Source organism: Paramormyrops kingsleyae, chromosome 4, assembly GCF_048594095.1.
Source record: "Paramormyrops kingsleyae isolate MSU_618 chromosome 4, PKINGS_0.4, whole genome shotgun sequence".
In the NCBI taxonomy this organism is placed as follows: domain Eukaryota; kingdom Metazoa; phylum Chordata; class Actinopteri; order Osteoglossiformes; family Mormyridae; genus Paramormyrops; species Paramormyrops kingsleyae.
This window is the reverse complement of record NC_132800.1, coordinates 10,365,985-10,392,873: the sequence shown is the minus strand read 5'-3', so window position 1 is coordinate 10,392,873 and position 26,889 is coordinate 10,365,985. Positions and strand designations below refer to the sequence as shown.

Here is a 26,889-nt window from a genome sequence, read left to right as displayed (position 1 = left end):
CCTACGTTACTATTTTCACTAACCAAAAGAAATCTGAAAAGCATTTTTGTTTTTATGAAAAAAAAAGCAAAAACAGCATTCAGCGTTTGTTTTGTAGCAAGCTGTTATAAGAAGCAGCACGCACCTCGAACACCGAGAGTGGCTCCACCAAGCCCCTTTCCTGGGAACTACACTCTGCATCAAGCCATCATAGCTTTGAACTGTATCTGTGCTTTATCTCAAAATCCTGTTTAGATTCCTTTCGTTTAGTGAAACTACACTGTACATACATTATTTCTACTTTATATAGGCTGTATATTTGTCATATCATTCCGGCTTTTACTACAGTATATGTTACTGTTACTTTAAGTTTTAGGTGTTATTTGGTATGATTTGGTAGATTATTTTTTTTGGGTCTGGGAATGATAAAAAAAAATTCCCATATAAATTATTGGTAATTGAATACAGAATTACTACACTGGACAATGGAAAGCCATTACCCCATTTATGGGTGTTTCTGGGTAGGCCACAAGGGTTATATAGCCAGACAGCTTGCCCAGAAATACTTGTAGAGCACTCTCCACCATGGGTTTATAGATTATACTTCACACAGGCGATCGTTGTTTTAACAATAGAGCTCAATTAGATTTTAGGTAACACGGGCTATCCCAGGGAAGGTTTTTGGTTGGCCATTTCAGTTACTTCATCATTGGATTTACTACATCAGCATGCAAAGGTTAGGGTTAATAATCCTATCAAGAATATTCCTGAAGAATTATTATATAGACCTGGAACCCTTCATGTCATGGATGAGTGAATGGAAGATACATGGGTGGAACTGCTACATGTCATGTCATGGACATCAGCAGATCTTCCTTGCATTTTTTGGGGCACCTTCATAGGCTCTGAGGCCTTGCCACTCAGCATATAGACAACATGAGGTCATGGAGGTAGGTAGGGATCATACCAGAGGTGGAGGCAGAGTAGGTGGACCGGAAGCCTTTATCAGAGATGAACATATCAGAGACGAAGTTGACGACCAGCGCGTTGCTAAAGGAGGTGATAGGGTTGGGCACCCCAGATCCACAGTAGCGCCCTGTCATACACAAGTGAGAAAAGAACCAGTGTCAGTCGGAGGTATGTGTTTGGAGAAGAGACACATGCTCCCTGTGTGGAGGAAACTGAATCTGCAGTTTCCTGTAGAGTCTAGGTTTTACTGGCTGGATTGTTTACCAAGGAATACCCAAGGAGAAGGGTCTGAACAACAGACTATATGTTAGAAAGCATCAGCAAATGGTTATATTCCTATAACTACTCATCAGAAATAATGTCACATTCAAGATGCCTCCTGTCCAAAACTATGATGAGCTTTTGGTTTAAAACTAAAACAATTGTAAGGGTTCTAGATCACAGGTGTCAGAGTCCAGTCCTGGGGGGCCGGAGCCCTGCACATTTTTGGGTTTCCCCTCATTTAACACACCTGATTCAGCTCCTTGTGCTAATTACCACACAGCTCTTGAGCTGAATCATTTGTGGTGGAACAGGGAAAGAACTAAGCTACACAGGGCTACGCCCCCCCCCCCCCCCCCCCCAGGACTGCAGTTTGACACCCCTGTTCTAGATCTTTCATTGTAGGGTCGCACCAATGGATGGTGCCTCATAGTTGTCCCCATCCAGGACTTCCACAAAGTCTGCAGAGCAGTTTCCAAAGTGGTTCTCTACGTTGAGGTCGGTGAAGGAGAGGGTCACGTGGTTAACTGTGCGGAGAAAGGGAAATAGTGACATTTATTGTCAGTACCAAATTTAGAAAAATACCTCCAAATCATCCTCTGAAGGATGGGCGTAAACAAAAGTTAGCAGAGTTCTGCTTCACAGTCATCTCCATGGTAACGTACATGGTTCCATAGCTTTGATGATCCAGCTGCAGTTCTGATTGGCTGGATAGTAGAAGGGGTACCCTGGGGAAGCGATAGCCCCGCCCACGTCGTCACTGATGATGGTTGCCCCGCACGCTGTAACGAAAAGGACCATCAGTATCTGGATAGGAACCCATCAGTCACTGCTTAATGGTTTTAACTCAGACCTGTACTCAGAGGAAATCAGGTACTCAAAAAACCTTGGCTTTTGGAGACACTATTCAATCCTGTTTAAATATCTAATCTAAAGCTTTAGGAATGTTTAAATACAAAGAATTACAAATTGTGTACATACTTTTTCATAACAGAAGAATGAACCAAAATTTTGTCTTAATAATTCTTACTTTGCTTTTGTAGATCATTATTGCTTTGTTTATGTGTGACCAGAAGTGCGTAAGTGGCAATTAAACTGATCAGGTCAAAAGAATGAATAAGCTGTTCAAAAAGTACAGCAGAAGGTCCAAGAATCATATAAGGCCTTACACAAACAGCTTTAAAGACCTCAATTTGAAAATAAGGACCTCATCTTGAATATAAAGACCACAGAGTAAATCTACTAATTTCTTAATTAAAGTACTGATATAATAAACGGTACATGAGTACAGTTTAATAGCGAAACTTAAAACCTGTAAGTTTGTAAGATGCTGTATTATCTCCAAAACTCTGTCACATTAATGCCTCACTGGACAGCAGCCAATACCAGGTCTGTGCACATATAGCACCCACCCTCAGAGAACCGGGCGCTGAAGCCTTTGTGCTGCAAGCTCAAGTCAGAGCGGAAGTGGACGTAGATGGTGTTCTGGGTGGAGGTGATGGGGGCAGGTGGGCTCATTCCGCAGACATGCGCGAGGAGTGGGGCTGATGTGCTGGGGCCATCATGGACCTGGTGGGCGGGGGGGGCAGTGAGAGTGTGGATGGGCTAGGAACCCTTTTCAGATGACGATAATCCTGGGCCTATACATTCAGTAGACTGTCACTCATTCAGCTACATAGTTATATAATGAGTTGTTCAGTCTTTTGCATTTTGTCCTCCACACCAACAGATGGCAGCAAACTCACAGCCACGTAGTCCCATTCGCAGGAGGAGTGAGACTCCACCTCCAGCACGGTGAAGTTGAGGAGCACGCGGTGGCCCTGGTCCACACTAATCACCCAAGAACAGTCCACATTGTTGGGGTAGTTATTGGGGAAATTGGGGGAGTGAATCTCACCACTGGGGGCATTAAATATACCACCGCAACCTAAAGACAAAAGTGATAAGATTTAAAAAATATTTTTTTTGGAACATACATGAATCAGATATTAAAATAACTTTTTCAACACAATATAACTGTGTCCACTGTCTGCATTTTGTAGGATCTGGTTTTCTAGTGGGTGTGGCTTCTAGTTTAGGCTGTGGGTGTGGCTTTGGAGTGGGTGTGGCTTCTAGTTTAGGCTGTGGGTGTGGCTTTGGAGTGGGCGTGGCCCCAGAGCTCACCTCCCGGCATCTCCTGCCAGCTGGCATTGAAGCCGTGCCCACTGACGTAGGCATCGGACTTGAAGCGGACAGTGACCATGTTCCCTGTGCTGGAGACGCGCAGGGGATTGCTGGGGGGGCGCGTAGTGCACAGCTGGGCCAGCCGGGGGGAGGTCAGGTCGGGACCGCCATATACCTGTGGGTCAAGTGAGGTGAGAATCCTGTTTATATTGGATCAGCACTCATGAGCTTTAAATCAGGGGAAAGGATGACGATAGTCACACAACTGAGCAACTCCCAGTCATAGCAACGTGGTTGTGATACCCAACACAAGAAAGAGAAACCAGCCTTTAGACGTTAAAGAGGCCCTGCACATGGGGTGGGGTGGGGGCTCAAACCAAACTAAAATGCCTGGAAATAATCAATCCTACTGTGTTGTAAAGTTCTTCCGCAATGGGGATAGGAGTTATTTATCAGGATAGAGAGATTATGTGGTTTCTCAAAACAAGGAGCATGAGTGTAGGGTGCAAAGCTCCGGCTCTGAGCAAACGGGGCTCATTCTGCCTCAGTGATCCCAGTGACTTTCCTGTGGAAGTCAGCATTCCTGTGACACGAGCTGTGGGCACGAATGCAACAATGCGTATTCTGATCCTGAGGCATGTGGCGGGTTGGACAGGGGGTCTCCTGCAGCTCCCCCCCCTCTCCCCCACCACACACACACACACACACACACACGCATTTGTATTCATATCTATGTCAGGGCTGTTCATTCATTTCTCCAGTACAAACCCTAATCCCAACTATGACGACCTTAACCCCTACCCAGCCCTAACCATTTTTAGTTTTTTGATTGCAGTCACAGATTTTTTATAAAACTGAATTTCCCCTTAATGGGACCAAAAAATGGTCCAACAAGGACAACATAATAGGTTTTTATCACATTCTGGGGACATTTGATCCCTAACATTGCAATATATACATATCCCCCCCACACACACAAAGGACAAGGAGCAGGCCACCATCTGCACATGCAGAGTAATCAGAATGGCATTTCCACCCTGATCCATACAGATGCTACTATCAGATATTCAATGATGCAGGTTTATACACAAGCAATGAACTCTGGCACTCGGGAACAAGGTATAGGAAACTATACTGCTATAAGTAACAGTTAATAGCTGACTTTGTCCATAGGTCTAGCTCAGGACCCTCTCGTCAGGGAGTGAATCACTGTAACGGCATGTGGAGGTGTCGATGTCTGAGAGAAGCTGATGTGATGAGTGAGGTGTTTAAGGCTCATCCAGTGTTCAGAGACCTGAGAGTGTGTTTACGGTCCCACCACCGCTGTGAGAACATCCTGAAGTGCCAGTAAGTGGCCAGAGATTCAAAAGCAAAGGACACAATGACCCTCCTATTACCAGCACAATGAGGGGAAACAGGGAAACAACTGTATTTGTGTGTGTGTGTGTATGGGGGGGGTGTGGATTACATTTTTTTGACATTGAGTCAGCTGACAGGCCCCATCACCCTTCATCAATTGCTGATAGCATACAGCAGATTTGTACCTCAGACTCCACAGAACATCTGTAGATGTGCCAATGGACCTGGTCATAAGTAAGAGAGACAATATGCAGGGAGACTGACCTCCAGCAGGTCGTAGCTACAGTCTGGGTGTTGTTCCACATCAAACTCGTGGATGGTTATCTGCACGCTGCTGCCCGGGGCCGTCTGGAGGTACCAGATGCATTCGCGGTTTTCTGGGTACTTGTTGGGGTAGCCGGGGCTGGTGAAAGATCCGCTGGGTCCATGCAGGTCCCCACCACAGCCTTTGGGGGGCAGCATAGAGTGAATACAAAAGAGCACATGGTTCACTGTTTACAAAAGCCTGGCCCAAAGTCTTATAAAACTCATATCTTGCATATATTTGAATATCTATCTATCTATCTATCTATCTATCTATCTATCTATCTATCTATCTATCTATCTATCTATCTAATGTAATATAAACACAATACATACACACACACTGTGACAGATGGAACCATGACAACCCTTTAGCCTTAGAAAAATGCCTTTATACATAAACTTCAGGTTAGTAACAATGGTCTCCTTGAGATGAGATTACTGAATACCCTCACTGCCACAGTGACACTGTGCCAAAAACACATGCTGATACTCGGGGGTGCTGTAAAGGTCAATTCCTAGGGCACCTGAGTAAAGAAAACTGGAATGGTCTGGGTTGGGTGCCCAATATCACATGGGACCCGAAATCTGCCAGTGCCCTTGCTTCCACTCATAAGACACAGTTGCTGTAATGGTCCCCATAAAAACCACAAAATTATTTCTTCCCAAGGCCGCAACCCCCTCCAAGGGGGGAATTCTCTGACATGTAGTCAGCCAGCTGCAGGCTGGGGGTGGGAATCCACTTCCTGTGAGATTCAGAAGTATGACGTAACCTCTCTGTATGAGAAAAGAAACCTTGAATCTCAGAAATTTCATCCAGCCATTCACACACATAGAGGCATAGTCACTGCAGCCTTGAAAGGCTGAATTGGGATCACCATGACAACGCAGTGCAGGCATCCAGTGTGTAAGTACTTGGGCTCTGCCCCCCCCCCCCCCCCCCCCGGGACCCTCATCTGTGCCTCTAGTAGCCAGCACAATCCACAAAGGGGACAAGCATTTCAAACTGAAACACAGGAATCAATAGGCTGGGATAAGTGGTATACAGACCAAAATAACTGGGTTTATGTGTGTTTCCTACCTTTGCGTGTGAGTTAATCCAGTCATTCAAATCGTCAAATGGTAAGAAATCATATTAAATTTAGGGTTTCATTTTTGCCCTTTAAAGGGTCTAGATGGTGGCTGGTGCATGTTTTGCCTTCTGTTACTGCAGGGGGGCTGAGTGCAGAATGACGTACACAGGAAGTAGGTCTGGACTCGCACAAAGATGATCGAAGAGTCTCCGCAGAACTTAATCATCTTCACAGGCCTTTACTTTCACCGTGAACTCTTTAAACCAACAAGTTCAACCTCCAAACATACAGCCAAACTGTAATCAAGCCTTCTCTCCCATTTTCCAGGTTGAAAAAGATCAGATAATCTGACACATACAGCATTCTGATAGAATATGGTTAGGAAGCCCGAGTTAATACACAAGGTGCAGGAATAATTCCAAACCCCTTTCCCCGACCACCAATCCACCCAAGATGACCTACTGCTGTTTATGCTGGTTGTCTTGGTGCTACAGGCAACAAACAGAATTATGGCAGAAGCCAGTTTTTTTTTATGGTAAAAGTTTAATTTTATTGAGGGTGGGAGAGGATGGGCTTTCGAGTGCAAGAGGTTGGGCATTCCTGCCAGCAGCTGGAACATCTGCAATCAGCCCACGGGGGCCGTAAAAGTCTGCATGACTCATGGACTCCTGTTTCCAACTGAGCATGGTGTCAAAGCGGGCGGCACCCTCAGCAACTCATTCCATCTGTGTCACACGAGATGCTGGAGGGTTTCAGTGGGATCTCTGGCCAACTGAAACAGCGAGCTCTTTATGCGCAGAGCAAAGTCCGTGGCTGACTCAACAGCTACTATGACTAGCCTGGGGGCACCAGAGCAAGGTGAAAAAGGCTGAAAATTGAACAAAAATAATGCAGGCAACTTTGATGTCCATCGCTTCCAGTGCCGGCACACATTTGGAACGAGGTTCTGAGTTATAAAGTGTGGTAGGCTAGAGATACAGTAAGTGGTAATAAGTTCAAATACAAGAACTTGTGGCCATAGGTGGAAATTAGCAGGAGAGCATTTTAAACTGGATTTGAGGAAGCACTTCTTTACATAGAGCATAGTTAGAGTATGGAATAGTCTTCCTGCTAGTGTAGCGGAAGCTAAAACCCTGGGTTCCTTTAAAACGGAGCTAGATAAGATTTTAACAACTCTGAGCTATTAGTTAAATTCTCCCCAAACGAGCTTGATGGACCGAATGGCCTCCTCTCGTTTGTAATTTCTTAAGTCTAATTCAGACGTTAAGAGGCTAATGTGATTAAAGTTTGAGTGGTTTGTGCTGAAGAGGAAAAGGCAGAGAAAGGCCATCTCACCATTCTGATACCAGAGCATCCGGAAGCCTCCGTGGGCGATGGAGAAATCGGAGCGGAAAACGACATGCAAGCTAGTGCTGGTGGTGGTGTGGGGGGGAGGGGGTGTGTCCCCGCAGAATGCACCAATCAGAGGTGCCTGCTCGTTTGGGCCATCATACAGCTGGAAAAACAGCAATTCATTCATCAGCAAAAGAAAAACCTACAGATTTGATAAGGTTTCAGTGCAAAGCAGGATGTACTCAAACCTGGCGATTGAAATTTTAGAACTTTCCCTTTATGGAATGTCTCCTACCAGGGCCAAAGGGGCCTCAGTGAAACAGTCAGAAATAGGAGGGACCAATTCCCGCTTTGCTTGTAACCATGACTACCCAAATACACATGACATCATCAATCTACTCATTCTGGCTGAATGTTTTTTCCTCTGGTCTCCTCTGAACTTTGCTTCTGGTCCCTCTGCTCTTAATGGCTTTTAAAGCATTAAGTCTACAAAGCTATCAAAGGCCGTGCTGTAAACTTTGAATCCAAAGACCTGTAACTATGAAACTTCATCCAACACTGACCAAAGGAAGGATGACATCACAGCAAGGCTTTTAGCACTGGTTTTATACACATGATCCTGATTAAACACAGCGTCTGAAAGGTTTATATTTTGCAGTCCCATTAAAAACCCCAAAAACAACATACGTCATTTATTTTGAAAGGATAAAAAAAAAGAGAGGGAACATTTCTGAAGGATGCTGGCTGACTGATTTTTCTACACGGCCAAGAGGATCCTTTGTGTATTGGCAGAAGTTTGTAACAATGCTGGGATGTGTTCAAGGTCCCAAAGCATCCTTTCGCAGGAAATCAATGCTAGTCATCTATTATTATTATTATTATTATTTCTACTAAAATTGAGCAAATGCTTCTTGAGCTTTGTCTAAACTAAAAATAAATAAAATTTATAATGAACTGAAGTCAAGCATTCTGTTATTGGTTACCATCCTCAGAGGTAAATTCAGTGCAACCAAAGATAGGGCTTTCAATAGCAGTGCTACAGCCGCAACGCAGCCGGCGTTACTCAGTTACTCAGGCCGATCTCTCGGCCTCCACCAAACTCACACCCATCTCACCTTGATGTAGTCGAAGAGACAAGAGCTGGTGGTGCTTTCCAGGTCGAAGGCCGTGAAGGTGTAGTTGATGGTGTTGCCCATGGTGGTCTGGATGGTCCAGCTGCAGTGGGCCAGGTGGGGGTAGGTGTTGGGGTAGTCAGGGCTTTCCAGGACTCCTCTACTCTTATTGGCTATGACTATCCCGTGACAATCTGCAATATCATAGAGTACAATCGATTTATCTAGCATATGCTTCTAACCAAAGTGACATGCAATACGGAAAGCAGAGTCAGTCAATCCCTGGAGCCATCGAAGAGTAAATTTCCAAAACTCAAATTTCCCAGTTTTCAGGTTTTTGTTGTTTTTGAGATGAGAGTGCCATAGACCTAAACTCAGGCTTTCTTATGAAATATCAGTATCAATTCAATTTCAATTCAACTTTATTTGTATAGTAAATTTTCACAAGATTACATTGTCTCAAAGCGCTTCACATTATCCCCGTCTAAAGCCCTTGGTAAGCAAGCCAGAGGTGACAGCGGCAAGGAAAAACTCCCTAGAAGGAAGGGATTTTTGGAGGAACCAGACTCAAAGGGATCCAAAACTCACTCAGTCTTGCTCAGGAACCCAACAGGGAAATCACCAGCCCAGGGATTTGAACTGGCAACCTTCCAATTACAAACACTACATCCTTACTCGCTAAGCCACACATAACCCCATTTCCTGATGAAGCTGAGTCTCTATTCTTCGGTGATGTATACAAGTAAAAATGTACTTAAATTGTCTTTCTTCGATGCGGTTACCACAGGGGAGGATTTGATGCAGGACAAAGGTTCAGAGGTCATGGGAGAAGGAACAGATCCTTCATGACTGAATAATGGTATGATAACCAAGGAGGAAGAGTTGGGGGGTGGTTGTTAACACCATGGATCAAAGCAGAAGACTGACTGGATGTGTGAGACTAAGTATATCAGGGTATTCAATCTGTCTAACCAAAAACATTTGAGGAGTGGTTACTGTGTGTGAACTGACACAGTAGTATAAGAGCACAAATTCTTTTCTGGTGAGGTGACAGATTGTAGAAAACTCATCTGCTTTAACTAGAGGCAATAAACAGTGTGACCCAACCAAGGTAAGTGGTTTGAAGATGGATGGATGGATGGGTGGATGGATGGATGGATGGATGGATAGATGAATGTATGAGGCAGTAGAGTAAATCATACTGTTTGGGCTGGCCAGTATTATAGAGTATTCTACAGCCTATTGTCTCTAGCCAGGCCAAAGGAGTATTCTAGGAGTATTATATTTATCATATCATTTGGTCTAACTAGACGCAAACACCATGATGCTGACTGAGGTAACTAGAATGACTGATGGACAGAAGCAGTAGAGCAATACTCATTTGGTTTACATAAGGCGCTAGGCTGGCAAATAGTTATTGCAGAGGCAGTAGGCCTGGGGGGCTACTCACAGTATGAGTAAGAAGCCACGAAGCCCCCAGCGCTGATGCTGTGGTCAGTCCGTAGCTTGACGAACAGGTGCTCGAAGCTGGAATTGATGGGGGCAGGCAGCGTGGATCCACAGAGCTGGGCCAGGGCAGGGGCACTGGTGCTGTTCCCATCGTACACCTCAAGAGGGCGACATATCACCCCGTCACTTATTTATATTCACATCAGACACATGAGCAGAGAGGGAGTCACGCAGAACTCACAGCCAGGTAGTCAAACTGGCAGTTGGAACCGGACTCCAGGTGGAAGTCCACGAACTCCAGACGGATACGGCTCCCCCCGCTGATTTTGATGTGCCAGTAGCACTCGGCATTGGGGTGGTAGGGCAGGGGGTAGTTGGGGGAAGAGAAACTGCCTGTGCTGGTGCTCAGGGTGCCCCCGCAGCCTGAAAAGCCAACAGACAAGATTGCAGGCGGAGCAGAGGTTGAATGACCCTGGCCAAGACTGACTAGCAAAAGGCTGAAGCTGATACATTCGAACCCATGATTCACACAGTGCCCTTGACAGTTTACACACACGCACCGGTCTGTGTGCCATCCCAATGTGCTGTGAATCCCCTGAAGGTGGCAATGTAGTCCGAATGGAACCTGATCCACAGCCTGTTGCTATGGGAGACCAGGATCTGGGGCGCCTGAGACCCGCAAAATTTGCCGATTAGTGGGGAGGTCTCGTAGCCGCCATCTCTGCAAGAAGAAATGAGATGAATTCCTGTTATCGATTACCCAGAGATGTTTGTGTTGCAAAGAAGCTTAATACTTGTTACGTTCTTATAACCTTTTCCATGTATAAAGATAGTAAAGAAGGGTTAATAACCATCACTGACTGGATACATGCCCGTATCTCCATGCAGCCACCGTCATGGGGATGATTCCTACCTGATTTCCACATAGTCAAAAGTGCAGGAGGGGGTGGGACCCTCAAGCTCAAAGTCAGTGAAGTTCAGTATGATCTGCATGTTGACCTCAACAATGATCTTGTAAATGCAGTCCCGGCTGATGGGGTAGTAGTTGGGGTAGTTCGGGGAGCTCAGCACACCCGTGGGGGATGTGAAGACCTCGCTGCAGTCTGCGATGACATTACAAGGAGTGTGTGGTCTGCATTTTACACATAATTATCAGAATCATTCACGTGACTATTGTTACATTCGTTCCAATTTCATAAACCAACTGCATGTATTCATATGTGAGGAGGAACCCCGCACAAGCAAGGGGTGTTTCTCAATATGCATGCTTGACCCTACTTGTGTTCTCATGGACTTGTTTTATGTCATCTTCCATTGCTGAAGACCAGTTCTAATACTAAGGACAGAAGTACAGAGGACAGTAAAAATCGCTTGATTCTGTTCTTGGTCTGACTGAAATATCAAGGATACATGGGTTCCATCCTCACCAAACAAGAGCAATCCCATGATTCGTTGCACCCCAAGTTCAGTCTTGGGAGGCAAGTTAACAAGAACGCTCTTGCCAGAACCACAAGTATGATCTTTGCATTCTTGTTATTGAGAAAGACCCAAGGAGAACATGCAAACTGATCAAGGGGTGGGATTCAAACCCCCATTGCTGTAGATATGAAACAACAGTGCTACACAAATATAGCTAGAAAAAAATCAGATGGTTCTTGGATGCTGACACCATCTCTAAACAAACTGTACCTGTGGTGGCATTGATGGCCACGTAGTCAGCTGAGAAACCCTCAGTAGCTAAGCTCATATCCGAGACGAAGAGGATGGTTAACAGGTTGTCTGTGCTGGTCAGCGAGGGTGGGACGGAGCGGCCACAGTACCTACCAGTCAGAGATGTAGAGGAAGTTCCTGTGTTAGATGTGTTGAAGCTTAACCATCAAAATCCTAATTTACAGCAAATTGAAAGGATTACTCATGGTTTCTCATCCTTTATGTTAAGCTAGCTCAAGTCAAAGTTTCAACCAATCGCCTTGGTTTTGGACAGATTGGTTGCTACCCAAAACCAACGTGGACTTAAACTATAAATGTCGCATCATCGTCATGACAACACAGAGTTTTTCACCTGCCGAGTTTGTTCCCAGTCTCCACAGTGCCATTATCGTACACCTCCACGTAGTCGTACATGCACTCTTGATGGAACTCCAGGTTGAAGGACGTGAAAGTGAGTCGGATGATGTTGCCGGGAGCGACAGAGATGTACCAGGTGCAATTCGCCCCATGGGGGTACTCAGTGGGATGTCCGGGACTGGTGATTGTTCCCGAGGGCTCGTTCAGAGTGTCGCCGCAGCCTAGGGGACAAGTAACAGGGGCAGAGCGCTGAAGTAGATATACTGTCAGTAATACACATGCCAGACAATATATAGCTGTTAGTTATGGCGCCACGTCAAACAGACAATTACCTTCCAGGGCAGCACCATACTCAGCGATGAAGCCGAGGTTGCTGACCGACGCGTCCGTGTGGAAGCGGACATACATGGACCTCTGGGTGGACTGAAGCATGGGGGGCATCTGGGAGCCACAGTACTGTCCAATCAGGGTAGAGCTTGATGTTGGCCCATCTCTAACCTACGGACATCAGAAAATATAAACATTACCTTACAAAAACAGGCCATTCAATCTAACTTTACCATCTGTCAAATTTAACCTAGAAGGATGTTTACACCAGATTCCTCTACCAAACCTAGTAAGCAATTCCATATATTTTACATATTATAATTTTTTTTTTTTTGCTCATCCATCCATTTATTCATCCCTCCATCCCTCCAACCATCCATCCATCCATTCATCCATCCATCCATTTTTTTAAATCAACTCTTACCTGAAATCTATATATCAACCCACATTATGGACTGTGTTACATGCTGGATCATTTGCACACAGGGGAAATTCTAGGATTCTTTTTTGGGAGGGGGGGCACAAGAGGGGATAATTCATACGGGGGGGGGGGCTGTGGCTTTGCCCCTGTATACAACCCTGTTTCCAGGGGTCTGAAGAGGGGGGGTGAGGAAATGGAAGGGGGGGTTTACAGTTACCTCCACATAGTCGAAGAGGCACTGGGAGTTGTCCTCCACATCAAAGGCGAGGAAGGTGAGCGTGACCACAGACCCCTGTGGCTGGTTGATCACCCATTCGCATGTTTTGTCATGTGGGTATGAGTTGGGGTGGTAGGGAGTGCGGATCTGTCCCGAACCCGAAAGAACCCCGCCACAGGCTGAGGGGAGGGGCCAAGGGCAATTGATCACATGACTGTATCTACCCAATCAGATTTATAAATTTATATATATTTTCAGTTCTTTTTTTATAAAGTTCCTTATGGTCAATTGTAAGTACATTAAAAACAAAGACCATCAACAAAAAACACATAATCAGTAATAACCTCACAATACAAATGCCTAAAAATGCCTAGTAGGAAGAAACCTTGGCTAGATCTCTCTGAGTAACACACTGTCCGCTAGCCCAAACTAACAAGCACCACGCCACGGATGTCAGGAATTTGCACACTCTCACCAACTTCGTAGACGGCCCGGAATCCAGCTCGGCTCACGGATTCGTCAGATTTGAAGCGAAGCCAAAGCCCGTTGGAGTGGGAGGTGATGGGGGCAGGCAGGAAAGAGCCACAGTACTTGCCAATCAGAGCGTCCGTCTCACTCAGGCCGTCCCGCACCTGGAATGGAGGGGGGGGGTGTCATGTGACAGATGGGTACAAAGTGCCAATTATACTGGTCATGTCCTTAAAGAGGATGAAAATTCTGTACAAAGCTTTCAGCGTGAGACTTCAATAATATGGATGTAAGTTATATGCAAATCCAGGTTTGTCTTCCAGGGGGTTGTGAGTGAGGGCCAAACAATCATTAGTTACAGGCAACGCCAACTGAGTGACGCATGTGTGCATTGTGCAACTTATACACAGTGCATCAACCAAACACAAATCCTTAAACCTATCATTACAATGGTCATGTAGCTGAAACAACGGACACCATAGGCAGTTAACTAGCCAATACACTACAACCATCACAAATCCAGCAAGCTGTCATGACCTAACATGAAACGAAAACTCAGCACACAACTGATGCAGGCTGCCATATCACGATATGTTTACATTACCGTTACTCCTACTGCATCCCCGGTAATATTCCCTATGATTCAAGCTGAGTTATATTATATGCCTATTATAATTACACTTTTTTTGTGTGATTTTAAGTCACGCACTTGTCATCAGACTTTTCTAGAAACTTCTCATTGATACTGGTAAGGTGCTACTATGAGTCTGCTAGACCACAACAGATATAGTTTATAAGCCAGTATATTGTTGGTGGAGGATGTAAAATGCCGAGGGGGCGGGGGCGGGTGTGGGGGTTACTTGGGGGGAGCTTTGTTGAGCCAGGGCAGTCAGTACCACAGATCTGGACGCCCCACCATCTTCCTCTCTTACTCATTCCCTCCATTTGCCTTCAGCTCTCAATTTACATTCATTTAACTGATTAAACGGGGGGTAGGCAACCCTGATCCCGGAGTGTCAGTATCCAGCAGGTTTTCCATCCTACCTGGTCTCTAATGAGCCACAGCTGATCTTGTGTTGTGAGGATCTATTTTGTCATGCACCTTTATTCAAAATAAGGATGCGTTAGGATCGAGGGTTGCTGGGGTATTAGTCCGCCAAGTACGGTAATGGTTAATGGCATCTCTGACCTGCTGTTAATAATAAACTGTTAGAGTTACGTGGTCGTGTCTGTCTCCTCAACGACACAGATCTCAGGCGGATAGTAACTCATCAGATAGGACAGAAAACCTGCTGGATACTGGCGCTCCGGGATCTGGGTTACTGGCTAAAACAAATGTAAATGTACTCTGTTCAAGAAAAACAGATGTTTATTATAATTACCAACAACTAAATTACGTATTCACACACAGAACAAAGCACTGAACATATCCGTATGACTTTTATTAAAAACAGTTGTATTTCTCCTGCAGTGTTTTAGGACCTTTGTGGGTTCAATTCAAAACAACTATGTTCAATTTTCAAAACTGTACAGTTGTAAGATATGTGCATAACTTTGAATAAAACTCACCAATTAATATACAGCTAAGCCTGAGCTTTGATGACTGATACCTGCTGCCTTAATGATGGGTGAAGACTAAAAGAGATGAATATGACAGGGATGAACTGTGGTAGCAAGGCCCTCTGAGCCAGACTACAGTCGCCTCTCTCAGTGGTGCCTAGGAGAAAGGCCGTCTGTCCAGGCTTACACAGGCCCGACCTCTGACCGTGATGACAGATTTCTCAGAAAGGATATGCGGGATCAGAATTCCCGAGGTCTAGAAGATTCCATGCGTGACACAAGAAGGAGCTTGATGAATCACCAACTTGGGTCATCGAGCTAATATTCATGCATTCCTCAAAGGGGTATGGCTGGGTTGGGGAATGTCTGTGTGGGTTTGTAGGGGCATCATACTGTTAACCAAGAGGACTTCAATATTGAGCAGAGTTGGTGAATGAACGCGACGGAAAATTATTCTGAATGAATGAAAGAGAGGGTAATGGTTCTGAATTTCTGAAATGACTGGAAGGTGATTTTTGGAGCTCGATTTTATATCTGGACATCATCTTTACAAAAACATGTATTATAAATAGGAGACTGGCTTCCTCAAATAATCTACATAACATCAGACTCTCCAAAAATATAAAACACTAACAGCCCAGAAAGAATGCAAATCTCATCACCATAATGTCATCGAAAGAAACCTCCCACCACAAAGACCATATGACTCTCCTCCACCAATATTGAACGGCTCATCCTCACCCACCTCCACAAAGTCAAAGAGGCAGTCTCCGTGGTTCTCCAGGTCCATGTGGGTGAAGTTGAGAGCGACGGCTTCACCCGGGGGCTGCCGGAGGACGTACACACACTGCCGGCTGTGGGCATAGCTGTTGGGCCAGTTTGGTGAGATGATCACGCCCTGACTGTCCGTGTAGGTGCCCCCACAGCCAGGATCCGCTGGCAGAAATAAGCAAAAGGACATAAGCACCTGGTTTGGGGAGGGGGGGGGGGGGCGGGGTAGGACTCCAGATACAATTTTAGTGAAGAATTCCACATTTGGAACTTCAGTCAGTGGTACACCAGCAATTCCTTTTATAGGATTTCAGGCTTTTCTACTAAAGGCCTCAGAACACCACATAGCTGCTCTGGATGCTGCTATTTTAAGAGATTAAGTGGAAAGTTACACCGTGAGGTAAGGAGAGTGGATATTGCACCATGGGAATGGTTGCTAATGCTTGTATATGGCATGCCAATTATTCTAGATAGCTTTGTGTTTTTTAAATAAACTTTGTAACAGGGCTTGAAATCAAAGCAGGCCTGGAAAGCACCAAACCCAGCTGCTGCAGACTGCACTGCAGTCACATAGTTGCTAGTCTTACATTACACTGCATTACAGTCTTTGCTCCTCCGTTCCCACTCTCCGTCTCACTGCTTTTAAAGACTGCATTGAAATCACATTGCCTACAAAAAATGTTATTGCTTGAATGCACACCAGCAATGACTGGTTATTACAGATAATTCGGGAATGTCTGTACCTGACTGGGTTATAAAGTTATTACTTTGTTTATTTTTTTTTTACATTTATGCCAGTGATCAGGGGTGGTTTTTACTTGTTATTCAGTATTAAACTTGTTACAGATATGTCCAGAAAGAAAACTCTAGGAGCTCTAGACAAGCCCTTTTGTTGACCCTTTTGGTCCCGTGTGTGCTTGAAATGAGATGAAATCAACAGGAAGAGAAGCTGCCTGGAACGGTCCAATGATGCTCTCCCTGATGATCTGAGAGGCGGGCTCTTCACTGATCTGACATTTGCAAGAGCCAATGATGTGTCATCCTGAGCTTCATCACCTGCACAGTTCCAGGGATTACTCACATGGAGAGGTTGTGTAGGTGATGTGGAAGCCACGGTCGGACACGGAGAAGTCAGAGTGAAAGTGGATCCAGGCCAGCGGCCCGGTGGTCACCAGTGGGGCTGGGGAGCCCGTGCTGCAGTACCTCCCCAGAAGCAGGTCTTCGGGTAGCAGGCCATCACGGATCTTGGTGGAAGAAAGTAGTTCCAAAGATCACAGAAATGGAGACTGAATGAGGACAGTTTAAACACCATTAATGCTTAAAGGAACGAGTACCTGCAGGTCCAAAACTGCTCGGCAAAAATGATTAAATTAGAAGGAATATTGAAACTGTTTAGTTTAATGGGCCTAAGAACCACTAAGAGTACCAGTCAGAGTTCAGTTGCAAGGCCCAGGATATCTGAGGGAAACATTCAGTTCACTGAACTGGGATCAGTTAAACTCCCATCATTAGTAGCTATGGCTAAAACAAGAGTCATTCTAGGATTTGGGGGGTATAAGAGGGGCAATAACTCATGCAGATTGGCTTATCATTAGCCAATGCTATGTTGTGAACTGGTATATGAGAGGGGAGAGGGCCAATAAGCTTTCAGATCGGGCCACTGCTGCTGGGGCCGCACCCCTGGACTAAAACATGCTATTCATCAAGCTCAGTTTGGTGTGGAGAATCTGTACCTCCAGGAAGTCAAAATTACAGTCAGGGTGATGCTCCAGGTTCAGAGTCCCAAAGGCGAAGGTGATGAGCAGGCCCGGGTTCACGCTCACGGTCCAGTAGCAGTCACGGTTAGGCGGGTAGTTGCCAGGGTAACCAGGCGAATTGATGGAGCCGTAGGGTGCAGTTAGGGATTCGCCACACACTGGGTGAGACCATATGCACAGGGTAAGGGGAGAGCCCACACAAGGATTTATAATGAAACACAAGATCATTTAATTCTCGGATGGGGAGGGGGGTTGTGGCGTAGCCAGAGGAGGCTGAGGGTCAGGGAGGGAAGTTACCCGGTGTCTGGGACTGCCAAGCCACAGTGAACCCCCCCGCGCTGATGGAGTGATCTGAGCGGAACCAGAAGTAGAGGGAATTGTGGGAGCTGAACAGCTCCGCGGGCGCGCTGCTGCCGCAGTAGCGGCCCAGCATGTGGCCGCCGGCACTTTCACCGTCGTGGATCTGCAGGAAGTCGAAGGCGCAGCCAGAGCTATCCTCCAGGTGGAAATGAGGGAAGGTGATGCGGATGATCTGGGCAGGAAGACAAGACGCCATGATGAACCACCACCATGCTTCAGACCACTGGAATTCCTCAGGGTGTGCGGTAGGATGCTCATTTTCCTGCTTTCCTATTTACATGCTACACAAAGGTTGGAAATCAGGTTAAGAAGTTCTTTCAAAAGTACAAGAGCTGCTCCCTTTTCATACATCCTTGATTTTGGCTGCCAGAGTAGAAAGCAGGTTGAATCCACATCTCTACATGCATGTCCCCAGCCTTCCATCCTGCAGCTGCCCTGCCAGCCCTATTCAAAGCATATCGGACTCAGCAAGTTGTCCATGCTGAAGGTGTCAGGTGGGCTTGGTGCTGAGGAGCGCTGGCCCATTGAAGGTCTACTTCAGTTCTTAGTGCTTTGGTGAAGCTAAAATTCCAGTTGAGTTGGTGCTGAAGGTGAAAATCTGTTACTAATTAACAGGAAGGCAACCCAAACCTAGCAGATACCATGACCATTAATGGGGAAGGTCTCCCCACCTTTTGGATAACTAGGCGGCCCAGAGTGATCAACAAGAGCATGTTGCCATCCAGTATTACATCAGTAATACAAAATGGTGCATGAAACAGGGAAAAAAAGAGGGATAGATAGAAATCCAGAAGACAGCAGAGAAGAGGAAGCAAAAACTGACAAGTAGGGAGAAAAAAAATGCTGGGGGTCCAACTCCCCCAATATCTCATCTAGCATAGCAAAGAGAAAAATGAGGTCTGGTGTTTATAACTGTAAACCTTCCTACAGATCTCTGAAGACTGACCTTGTCTGCGTCAACCCTGATGACCCAGGCACAGCTGACCATGTGATCGTACTCATCATGTCCTGGGGTGTTGGGATAGCTGAAGGTACCAGCTGGTCCGGTGAGGTATCCTCCACACACTGGGAGGGGTGCAGAGTAACACACATACATGAAGATGCTCAGTAGGCATGGATACACTGGCACAGACACAAAGAGGGACACAAATATGCCTACAACCCACAAACTAAATGATAGAAACACACACATATTCAGTGGCATCACCAGGGCAGTTTTCGGAGGGGTCTACGCGTTTGAGGGACACACACGCACCTTGCTGAGCGGTCTCGCAGTTCGGCCCAGTCCACTGGGCGGTGCAGGTGCAGGTGTAGCCGTTAACGCCGTCGGTGCAGGTGCCACCGTTCCGGCAGGGGCTGCTGGCGCACTCGTTCACATTCTGGTCGCAGTTGGTGCCCGACCAGCCGTCTTGGCACATGCATATGTAACCGGTGAGAGTGCTCTGCAGGACATGAAGTGCCAGAGTCTGGGTACGGGACATCCCATAATATCTAGCCAAACAGGCGTCTTGAAAGGGATTGTGGGTAAAGTGTCAGTCGCCATATTAAACTGCACAAACATAATAAGTGATCTGGTCTGGATGTAAAAATTATAGAATCTTCTAGAAATTAGCCACCCAGATGGGGCGTAGGAACCGGGGTGATGGGGGGACGGGTACCCGCCGATGTTAATTTGCCTTCATTCGTCCCCCCCTACGAAAAAGACCTTTGCCTTCTCATTGTGCCCCCTCCAGAATTAAACTCTCTTCTACACCCTTGCCCCCTGGAGCTGTAAAATTTAAGGATTATGATCTGTGGTTTTGCGATGGGGTTGAGTGCCCTTACCACCACTCAGCACCATGATCAAATGTCAAAGAACCGCTCTGTATTTTAGCAAAAACCCACACGGTATAGACTGCGCACTGACCACAACCAAGGTCATAACACCTCCCATGGTGTACACTGCCTGTTGCTCTTCATAAATGAGGCACAGACCACAACCAAGGTCATAACACCTCCCATGGTGTACACTGCCTGTTGCTCTTCATAAATGAGGCACAGACCACAACCAAGGTCATAACACCTCCCATGGTGTACACTGCCTGTTGCTCTTCATAAATGAGGCATCGACCAGAGCTAAAGTCATAAAGAAACCCAAATGGTGCAGACCGCCTGCTTCTCTTTCTCACAAAGGCACAGACCACAACTGAGGGCATAAACACCAAATTATTTCAGATAAAAATCCAGAAGAAAACCCTGGCATCGCTGATCCTCCCCAGAAGCTGCTCACTGTATAACTATGCAACCAAACAATGGTGGGAGGTTTTAATACTAATTTAAAGGTGGGCTCTGTGCCGTAGGACTCAGTGGGTACTGGCAGGAAAGCAAATTGACTATAGGAATGTGTAAAAACTGGAACAAAATGCTTCCGATTCAACCTACCAATTATCTGTCGAGAAATGTCATATTTAATATTTTTCTTCATTAAAATAAATGACAACTCTTTCACTTGTTGCCAACACACACCTTGTCATTTTTTCTTTTAAAAATGACACTGAAATTACCCATTGAAATTCAATAATTTGACAAAATTTAGATTAAAAATTGGTGTCATAAAATTTATCATTGAAGACTTCAACATGCCTCACTAAACTAAGTACCAAAATATAATTAAAGGGTTACAGGCGAATCGTACAGTAGTGAAATCCCACAGTCAACAGCCGTGCAACTGAAAGTTTTCATTCATAAGGTCAGGGGGTACCTACAGTCATATGTAAACTGCCCCTCATGCAGCAAAACAACCCCTCAAGCATCTATAAACCACCCCCATGCATCTATAAACCACCCCCCATGCATCTATAAACCACCCCTCATGCATCTATAAACCGCCCCTCATGCATCTATGAACCACCCCTCATGCATCTATAAACCGCCCCTCATGCATCTATGAACCGCCCCTCATGCATCTATGAACCACCCCTCATGCATCTATAAACCGCCCCTCATGCATCTATGAACCGCCCCTCATGCATCTATAAACCGCCCCTCATGCATCTATAAACCGCCCCTCATGCATCTATAAACCGCCCCTCATGCACCTATAAACCGCCCCTCATGCATCTATAATCCGCCCCTCATGCACCTATAAACCGCCCCTCATGCATCTATAAACCGCCCCTCATGCATCTATAATCCGCCCCTCATGCACCTATAAACCGCCCCTCATGCACCTATAAACTGCCCCTCATGCACCTATAAACCGACCCTCATGCACCTATAAACCGCCCCTCATGCACCTATAAACCGCCCCTCATGCACCTATAAACCGCCCCTCATGCATCTATAAACCGCCCCTCATGCATCTATAATCCGCCCCTCATGCACCTATAAACCGCCCCTCATGCACCTATAAACCGCCCCTCATGCACCTATAAACCGCCCCTCATGCACCTATAAACCGCCCCTCATGCACCTATAAACCGCCCCTCATGCACCTATAAACCGCCCCTCATGCACCTATAAACCGCCCCTCATGCATCTATAAACCGCCCCTCATGCATCTATAATCCGCCCCTCATGCACCTATAAACCGCCCCTCATGCACCTATAAACCGCCCCTCATGCACCTATAAACCGCCCCTCATGCATCTATAAACCGCCCCTCATGCATCTATAAACCGCCCCTCATGCATCTATAATCCGCCCCTCATGCACCTATAAACCGCCCCTCATGCACCTATAAACCGCCCCTCATGCATCTATAAACCGCCCCTCATGCATCTATAATCCGCCCCTCATGCATCTATGAACCGCCCCTCATGCACCTATAAACCGCCCCTCATGCATCTATAAACCGCCCCTCATGCACCTATAAACTGCCCCTCATGCATCTATAAACTGCCCCTCATGCATCTATAATCCGCCCCTCATGCACCTATAAACCGCCCCTCATGCATCTATAAACTGCCCCTCATGCATCTATAAACTGCCCCTCATGCATCTATAAACTGCCCCTCATGCACCTATAAACCGCCCCTCATGCATCTATAAACCGCCCCTCATGCATCTATAAACCGCCCCTCATGCATCTATAAACTGCCCCTCATGCATCTATAAACCGCCCCTCATGCACCTATAAACTGCCCCTCATGCATCTATATACCGCCCCTCATGCATCTATAATCCGCCCCTCCTGTGCCCCTACCACACACTGGCCGTGGACACAGGGGTTGTTGGTCTGGCACACGTCGCTGGTCTGGGTGCATCCTGTGGGTCCGTAGCCGTTCCCGATGTACCCTGGCGGGCAGGTGCAGATGGGGATGGTGCTGCCTGGGGGCCAAAACCAAAATTAGCACTTAATTCTAGGCTTTCATAAGAAATGGCTTTTTCTTGCTTTCATTCTCATTTCATTCTGAATGAAGAAATAAAAATATATACAGTAATATTTACAGTACTGTGCAAAAGTCTTAGGCAGCCAAAGGAAGTTATGTTTGAAGTAATTTATCTGTACAGTAAGGGTATTTTTGCAATGGAAACAAAATGTTTAAATATTAGAATACATACCGAACAGTAATATAATAAAATGGATAAATACTGCTTAATTTCTCCAAAAAGTTACTGATATTTTGTTGGACGGCTTGATAAACATTGCTTCAGTTCCCAATCTTGTCCTCAGGGGCACCACAGCCATTACAACTTCCTTTGGTTACCTAAGGTGTGGTGTCCCTGATTTATCGTGGACCTGACAGGTGTCTCAGATGGTATGGTCAGTATCTCCTGCTCTGTTTCTCATATGAAACACCTGGAGATCCGGATAGGGAGGCTTGCCAATCTCTTGGTGCTCCGTACGATTCTCCAGGTTCTCTGTACAAATCTCCAGGTGCATTGTATGAGAAACAGGGCAGTAGGAACCATCATTACTCCTCCTTGCCAAACGCGCCAGCGGACCAAGAGGATGAAAGGCAGGACTCAGAATGATCAGCACGAGCAGACCAGGTTCACGCCCAGCTTGACTGCTTCAGAGCAGATATGCTTGGGCAGCAAACAGGTTATGAGCTCCGGAGAAACGATAAAAAATTAAATGGCCTGTGTACTTCATCTCATATGGCTGCTGTAAATAGGACCAAAGTCTGTGCACGTGTGTGCAAGTTTTGTGAGGAGTGACCTGTTCCGCAAACCCACTGAACATCCCAGGTTCTCGTCCAACTCAGCCCTTAGTTCATCAGAATAGACAGAGCTCCATATTGAAGGAGGTAAATGTTTAATGTTTAAAAATTTTAATTAAAATCATGGGGGATTAACTGAGGACTGGCTTCAGCTTTCAGAATGTCTCGCCAAACTGTGTTTAGGAATAAACACACCCTGGTACCAGGGTAAATCAAACTTAAACCCTAACCCTAAAACAATAGCATTTTTACTATAAATTCATAAACTGTTTATATAAATAAAGTAAAACATTAAAAAAAAAATTTTGTTTTTCTATGGGAGTATGCAAGGAATCAGTAATTATAGTTGATTTTCAATAACTGCAACATTGTATGTGTGTTTGTATTTAGTTTGGTCATGTATATAATACCAGTCAAATGTTTGGACACACCATGCTGCCAACGAAGGAGAGTGATCATCACATGACCTGGCCACCAGATCTATACTCAGCAGAAATGCTCTAGGAGGAGCTCGATCAGAGCGTGAAGGAAAAGCAGGAAATGAGCACTCAGCATATACGTGGGACCTCCTTCAGGACAACTGGAAAAGCATCTCAGGAGGTCAGGAGGCCACCTCATGAAACTGGCATAGTGGAGAACGTAGAGTCAGCCAGTCCCTGGAGCAATCGGGGTTAAGGGCCCAATGATGGCATCACTATGCTTATAGGTTTGGTGTCTTTATACTATTTAAAAATGTAGAGAGTAGTACAATTACACCTTTATATGGGTAGGTGTATCCAAACTTTTGACCGGTTCTGTACATTACATTGTGGCAACCAAATGTCACAATGTGATAAATACATGTCATATTGATGTTGGGGGGGACATTTTTTTTGTCCCCACAAGGGGAGACTCAATTTTATAAAAAATATGTGACTGCAATGAACAAACTAAAAATTTGTTTTGTTACTTATGGTTACGGTCAGGGCTGTGTAGGGGTTAATGTCGTCATAGACGGGATTAGGGTTGTGCCCAAAAAAATGAATGGAGAATCCCCATAAAGATATAGATACCTAATCGGTGTGTGTGTGTGTGTTTACCTGGAGGGGCGGAGCAGGTAGCCAGGGGATGGCACCCCCCGTTGTTGGACTCACACAGATTGATTTGGGTACAAATCTTTCCATCGCCTTCATAACCTGTAAATCAATCCATAATAAAACACTAAATTCTTTACCAATTAGCCACTTATTAATTAGCCATGCACTAATATTGTGTAATGCAAAGGTTTAATGAAGTATGCACTTGGCAGACAGGGGGTAATGAGGTGCGTACCTGGCGGGCAGCTGTGTAATGAGGTGCGTACCTGGCGGGCAGTGTGTAATGAGGTGCGTACCTGGCGGGCAGTGTGTAACGTGGTGCGTACCTGGCGGGCAGTGTGTAATGAGGTGCGTACCTGGCGGGCAGTGTGTAATGAGGTGCGTACCTGGCGGGCAGTGTGTAAGGAGGTGCGTACCTGGCGGGCAGTGTGTAATGAGGTGCGTACCTGGCGGGCAGTGTGTAACGTGGTGCGTACCTGGCGGGCAGTGTGTAATGAGGTGCGTACCTGGCGGGCAGTGTGTAATGAGGTGCGTACCTGGCGGGCAGTGTGTAATGTGGTGCGTACCTGGCGGGCAGTGTGTAAGGAGGTGCGTACCTGGCGGGCAGTGTGTAACGTGGTGCGTACCTGGCGGGCAGTGTGTAATGAGGTGCGTACCTGGCGGGCAGTGTGTAAGGAGGTGCGTACCTGGCGGGCAGTGTGTAATGAGGTGCGTACCTGGCGGGCAGTGTGTAATGTGGTGCGTACCTGGCGGGCAGTGTGTAACGAGGTGCGTACCTGGCGGGCAGTGTGTAATGTGGTGCGTACCTGGCGGGCAGTGTGTAATGAGGTGCGTACCTGGCGGGCAGCTGTGTAACGTGGTGCGTACCTGGCGGGCAGTGTGTAACGTGGTGCGTACCTGGCGGGCAGTGTGTAACGTGGTGCGTACCTGGCGGGCAGTGTGTAAGGAGGTGCGTACCTGGCGGGCAGTGTGTAACGTGGTGCGTACCTGGCGGGCAGTGTGTAATGAGGTGCGTACCTGGCGGGCAGTGTGTAACGTGGTGCGTACCTGGCGGGCAGTGTGTAAGGAGGTGCGTACCTGGCGGGCAGTGTGTAACGTGGTGCGTACCTGGCGGGCAGTGTGTAACGTGGTGCGTACCTGGCGGGCAGTGTGTAACGAGGTGCGTACCTGGCGGGCAGTGTGTAACGTGGTGCGTACCTGGCGGGCAGTGTGTAACGTGGTGCGTACCTGGCGGGCAGTGTGTAACGTGGTGCGTACCTGGCGGGCAGTGTGTAACGAGGTGCGTACCTGGCGGGCAGTGTGTAACGTGGTGCGTACCTGGCGGGCAGGGCCCGCAGTGGAAGGAGCCCATGGTATTGAGGCACTGCACTCTGGGGGAGGTGGAGCAGCCCCCATTGTTGGTGGCGCACTCGTCCACGTCCTGGCAGCTGTAGCCGTTTCCCTGCCAGCCTGTGTGGAGTCAGGGAGACACAGAGCCATGAGATGCCAGTCAATCACAGGGCAGAAGGCATGGCTGCTTGCTGGACAGGGTGCCAGTCCATCACAGGGCACACACTCACATTACATGCCTTTGTACTATAAACATCCTCTACAGAGGGAGAACATGCAAACTCCACCAAGAAAGATCAGGGGAGGAATTCAAAACCACAACCCTAGATTTGTGAGGCCACTGTGTGTGTCGTCCCCCCCCCACCCCACACCACCCCACCCCACTGAGCCATCATCCAATTATTGTCATTTGATGGGCAAAAAATGTCACCATAGTGATTTATATACATGTAATACAGACAATTCATTTTTGTTCCCTGTAGAGGGCATTGTGCTTTTGCTCATATCTCTCATACATTAACAGGTCACTCTATTAAGTCATACTGTTGCTTAAAGAGGACAGTTAGGGCTTTAAGGACTGAAGGCAGACAGGTCCAGCCGCTGTGGAGATGTAACCATGCCAACTTCGTCTTTATTCCATATCAAAATTTCGGTCAATATGATTAAAGCTCACCCTCTTGGCAGTGTGGTGTAGGTCGATAAAGGTCCTCATTTTTATAAGTTATCATTTCATTCTGAAATGTCCCTGGAGAGCAGGTAATTGCGCCTGATCCATACCTGGGGGGCAGGACCCGCAGTAGAAAGAGCCTGGTGTGTTGATGCAGGCCACGGGGGGGTTTGTGGAGCACGGCTGCACAGGGAGGCTGCACTCATCCACATCAGCTGTGCAGGAGGGGTTGCCGGGGGGCGACGTCCAGCCCGACTCGCAGATGCACTTGTAGCTGGGCTTCAGTCCCAGAGATGGATGGATGGATGAATGGATGAAGACAGAATAAATGTTAAACAGACAAGCACGATCAAGAGGAAGACTAATAAAGAAAAGAAGGTAATGAAGTAAAATAGGATGGACAGATGAGAGGAGAGGTATTTAAAGAGACAGGCAAAATCAAGAAGGATGGAAAGGAGATGGTAATAAAGAAAGACAGCATGGATGATGGATGATACACAGACATAAATTTGGGGGGGGGGGGGGGTCCGACATCCCTACTGAGGGCAGAAGCAAAATTTCGGAGGTGGTTGGAACCTGTAATTTTAATACATGGCAATGTGCCTGGATGGATGGAATGATGGTTGACAGGACAGACAGTTATACAGACAGAAGCAGGACAAGAAGTAGGAGCGAAGCAAGACAGTAATAAAGAAAGGATTAATGGATGGATGGATGGAAGTAGG

The 26,889-nt window shown here is 46.5% G+C and overlaps 1 protein-coding gene across 1 annotated transcript in view; it reads right to left on the bottom strand.

Annotated features, from left to right (window-relative positions):
* cubn (cubilin (intrinsic factor-cobalamin receptor)) overlaps positions 1 to 26,889 on the bottom strand; it is a 54,258-nt gene that overhangs the window by 21,572 nt on the left and 5,797 nt on the right. The window contains exons 8-35 of the mRNA XM_023790598.2: positions 26,275 to 26,443; positions 25,486 to 25,617; positions 24,172 to 24,267; positions 22,132 to 22,256; positions 19,204 to 19,390; positions 18,895 to 19,013; positions 17,886 to 18,120; positions 17,565 to 17,746; positions 16,913 to 17,075; positions 15,806 to 15,996; positions 13,508 to 13,664; positions 13,033 to 13,211; positions 12,400 to 12,565; positions 12,063 to 12,288; positions 11,690 to 11,820; positions 10,914 to 11,103; positions 10,561 to 10,721; positions 10,242 to 10,423; positions 10,002 to 10,158; positions 8,555 to 8,745; positions 7,443 to 7,602; positions 4,996 to 5,177; positions 3,373 to 3,547; positions 2,955 to 3,136; positions 2,622 to 2,778; positions 1,875 to 1,991; positions 1,623 to 1,736; positions 947 to 1,075 (exon numbers count right to left, since the gene is read on the bottom strand). Coding sequence (XP_023646366.2) covers positions 947 to 1,075; positions 1,623 to 1,736; positions 1,875 to 1,991; positions 2,622 to 2,778; positions 2,955 to 3,136; positions 3,373 to 3,547; positions 4,996 to 5,177; positions 7,443 to 7,602; positions 8,555 to 8,745; positions 10,002 to 10,158; positions 10,242 to 10,423; positions 10,561 to 10,721; positions 10,914 to 11,103; positions 11,690 to 11,820; positions 12,063 to 12,288; positions 12,400 to 12,565; positions 13,033 to 13,211; positions 13,508 to 13,664; positions 15,806 to 15,996; positions 16,913 to 17,075; positions 17,565 to 17,746; positions 17,886 to 18,120; positions 18,895 to 19,013; positions 19,204 to 19,390; positions 22,132 to 22,256; positions 24,172 to 24,267; positions 25,486 to 25,617; positions 26,275 to 26,443 — 4,555 coding nt within the window. The remainder of the gene's footprint in view (positions 1 to 946; positions 1,076 to 1,622; positions 1,737 to 1,874; positions 1,992 to 2,621; positions 2,779 to 2,954; positions 3,137 to 3,372; positions 3,548 to 4,995; positions 5,178 to 7,442; positions 7,603 to 8,554; positions 8,746 to 10,001; positions 10,159 to 10,241; positions 10,424 to 10,560; positions 10,722 to 10,913; positions 11,104 to 11,689; positions 11,821 to 12,062; positions 12,289 to 12,399; positions 12,566 to 13,032; positions 13,212 to 13,507; positions 13,665 to 15,805; positions 15,997 to 16,912; positions 17,076 to 17,564; positions 17,747 to 17,885; positions 18,121 to 18,894; positions 19,014 to 19,203; positions 19,391 to 22,131; positions 22,257 to 24,171; positions 24,268 to 25,485; positions 25,618 to 26,274; positions 26,444 to 26,889) is intronic.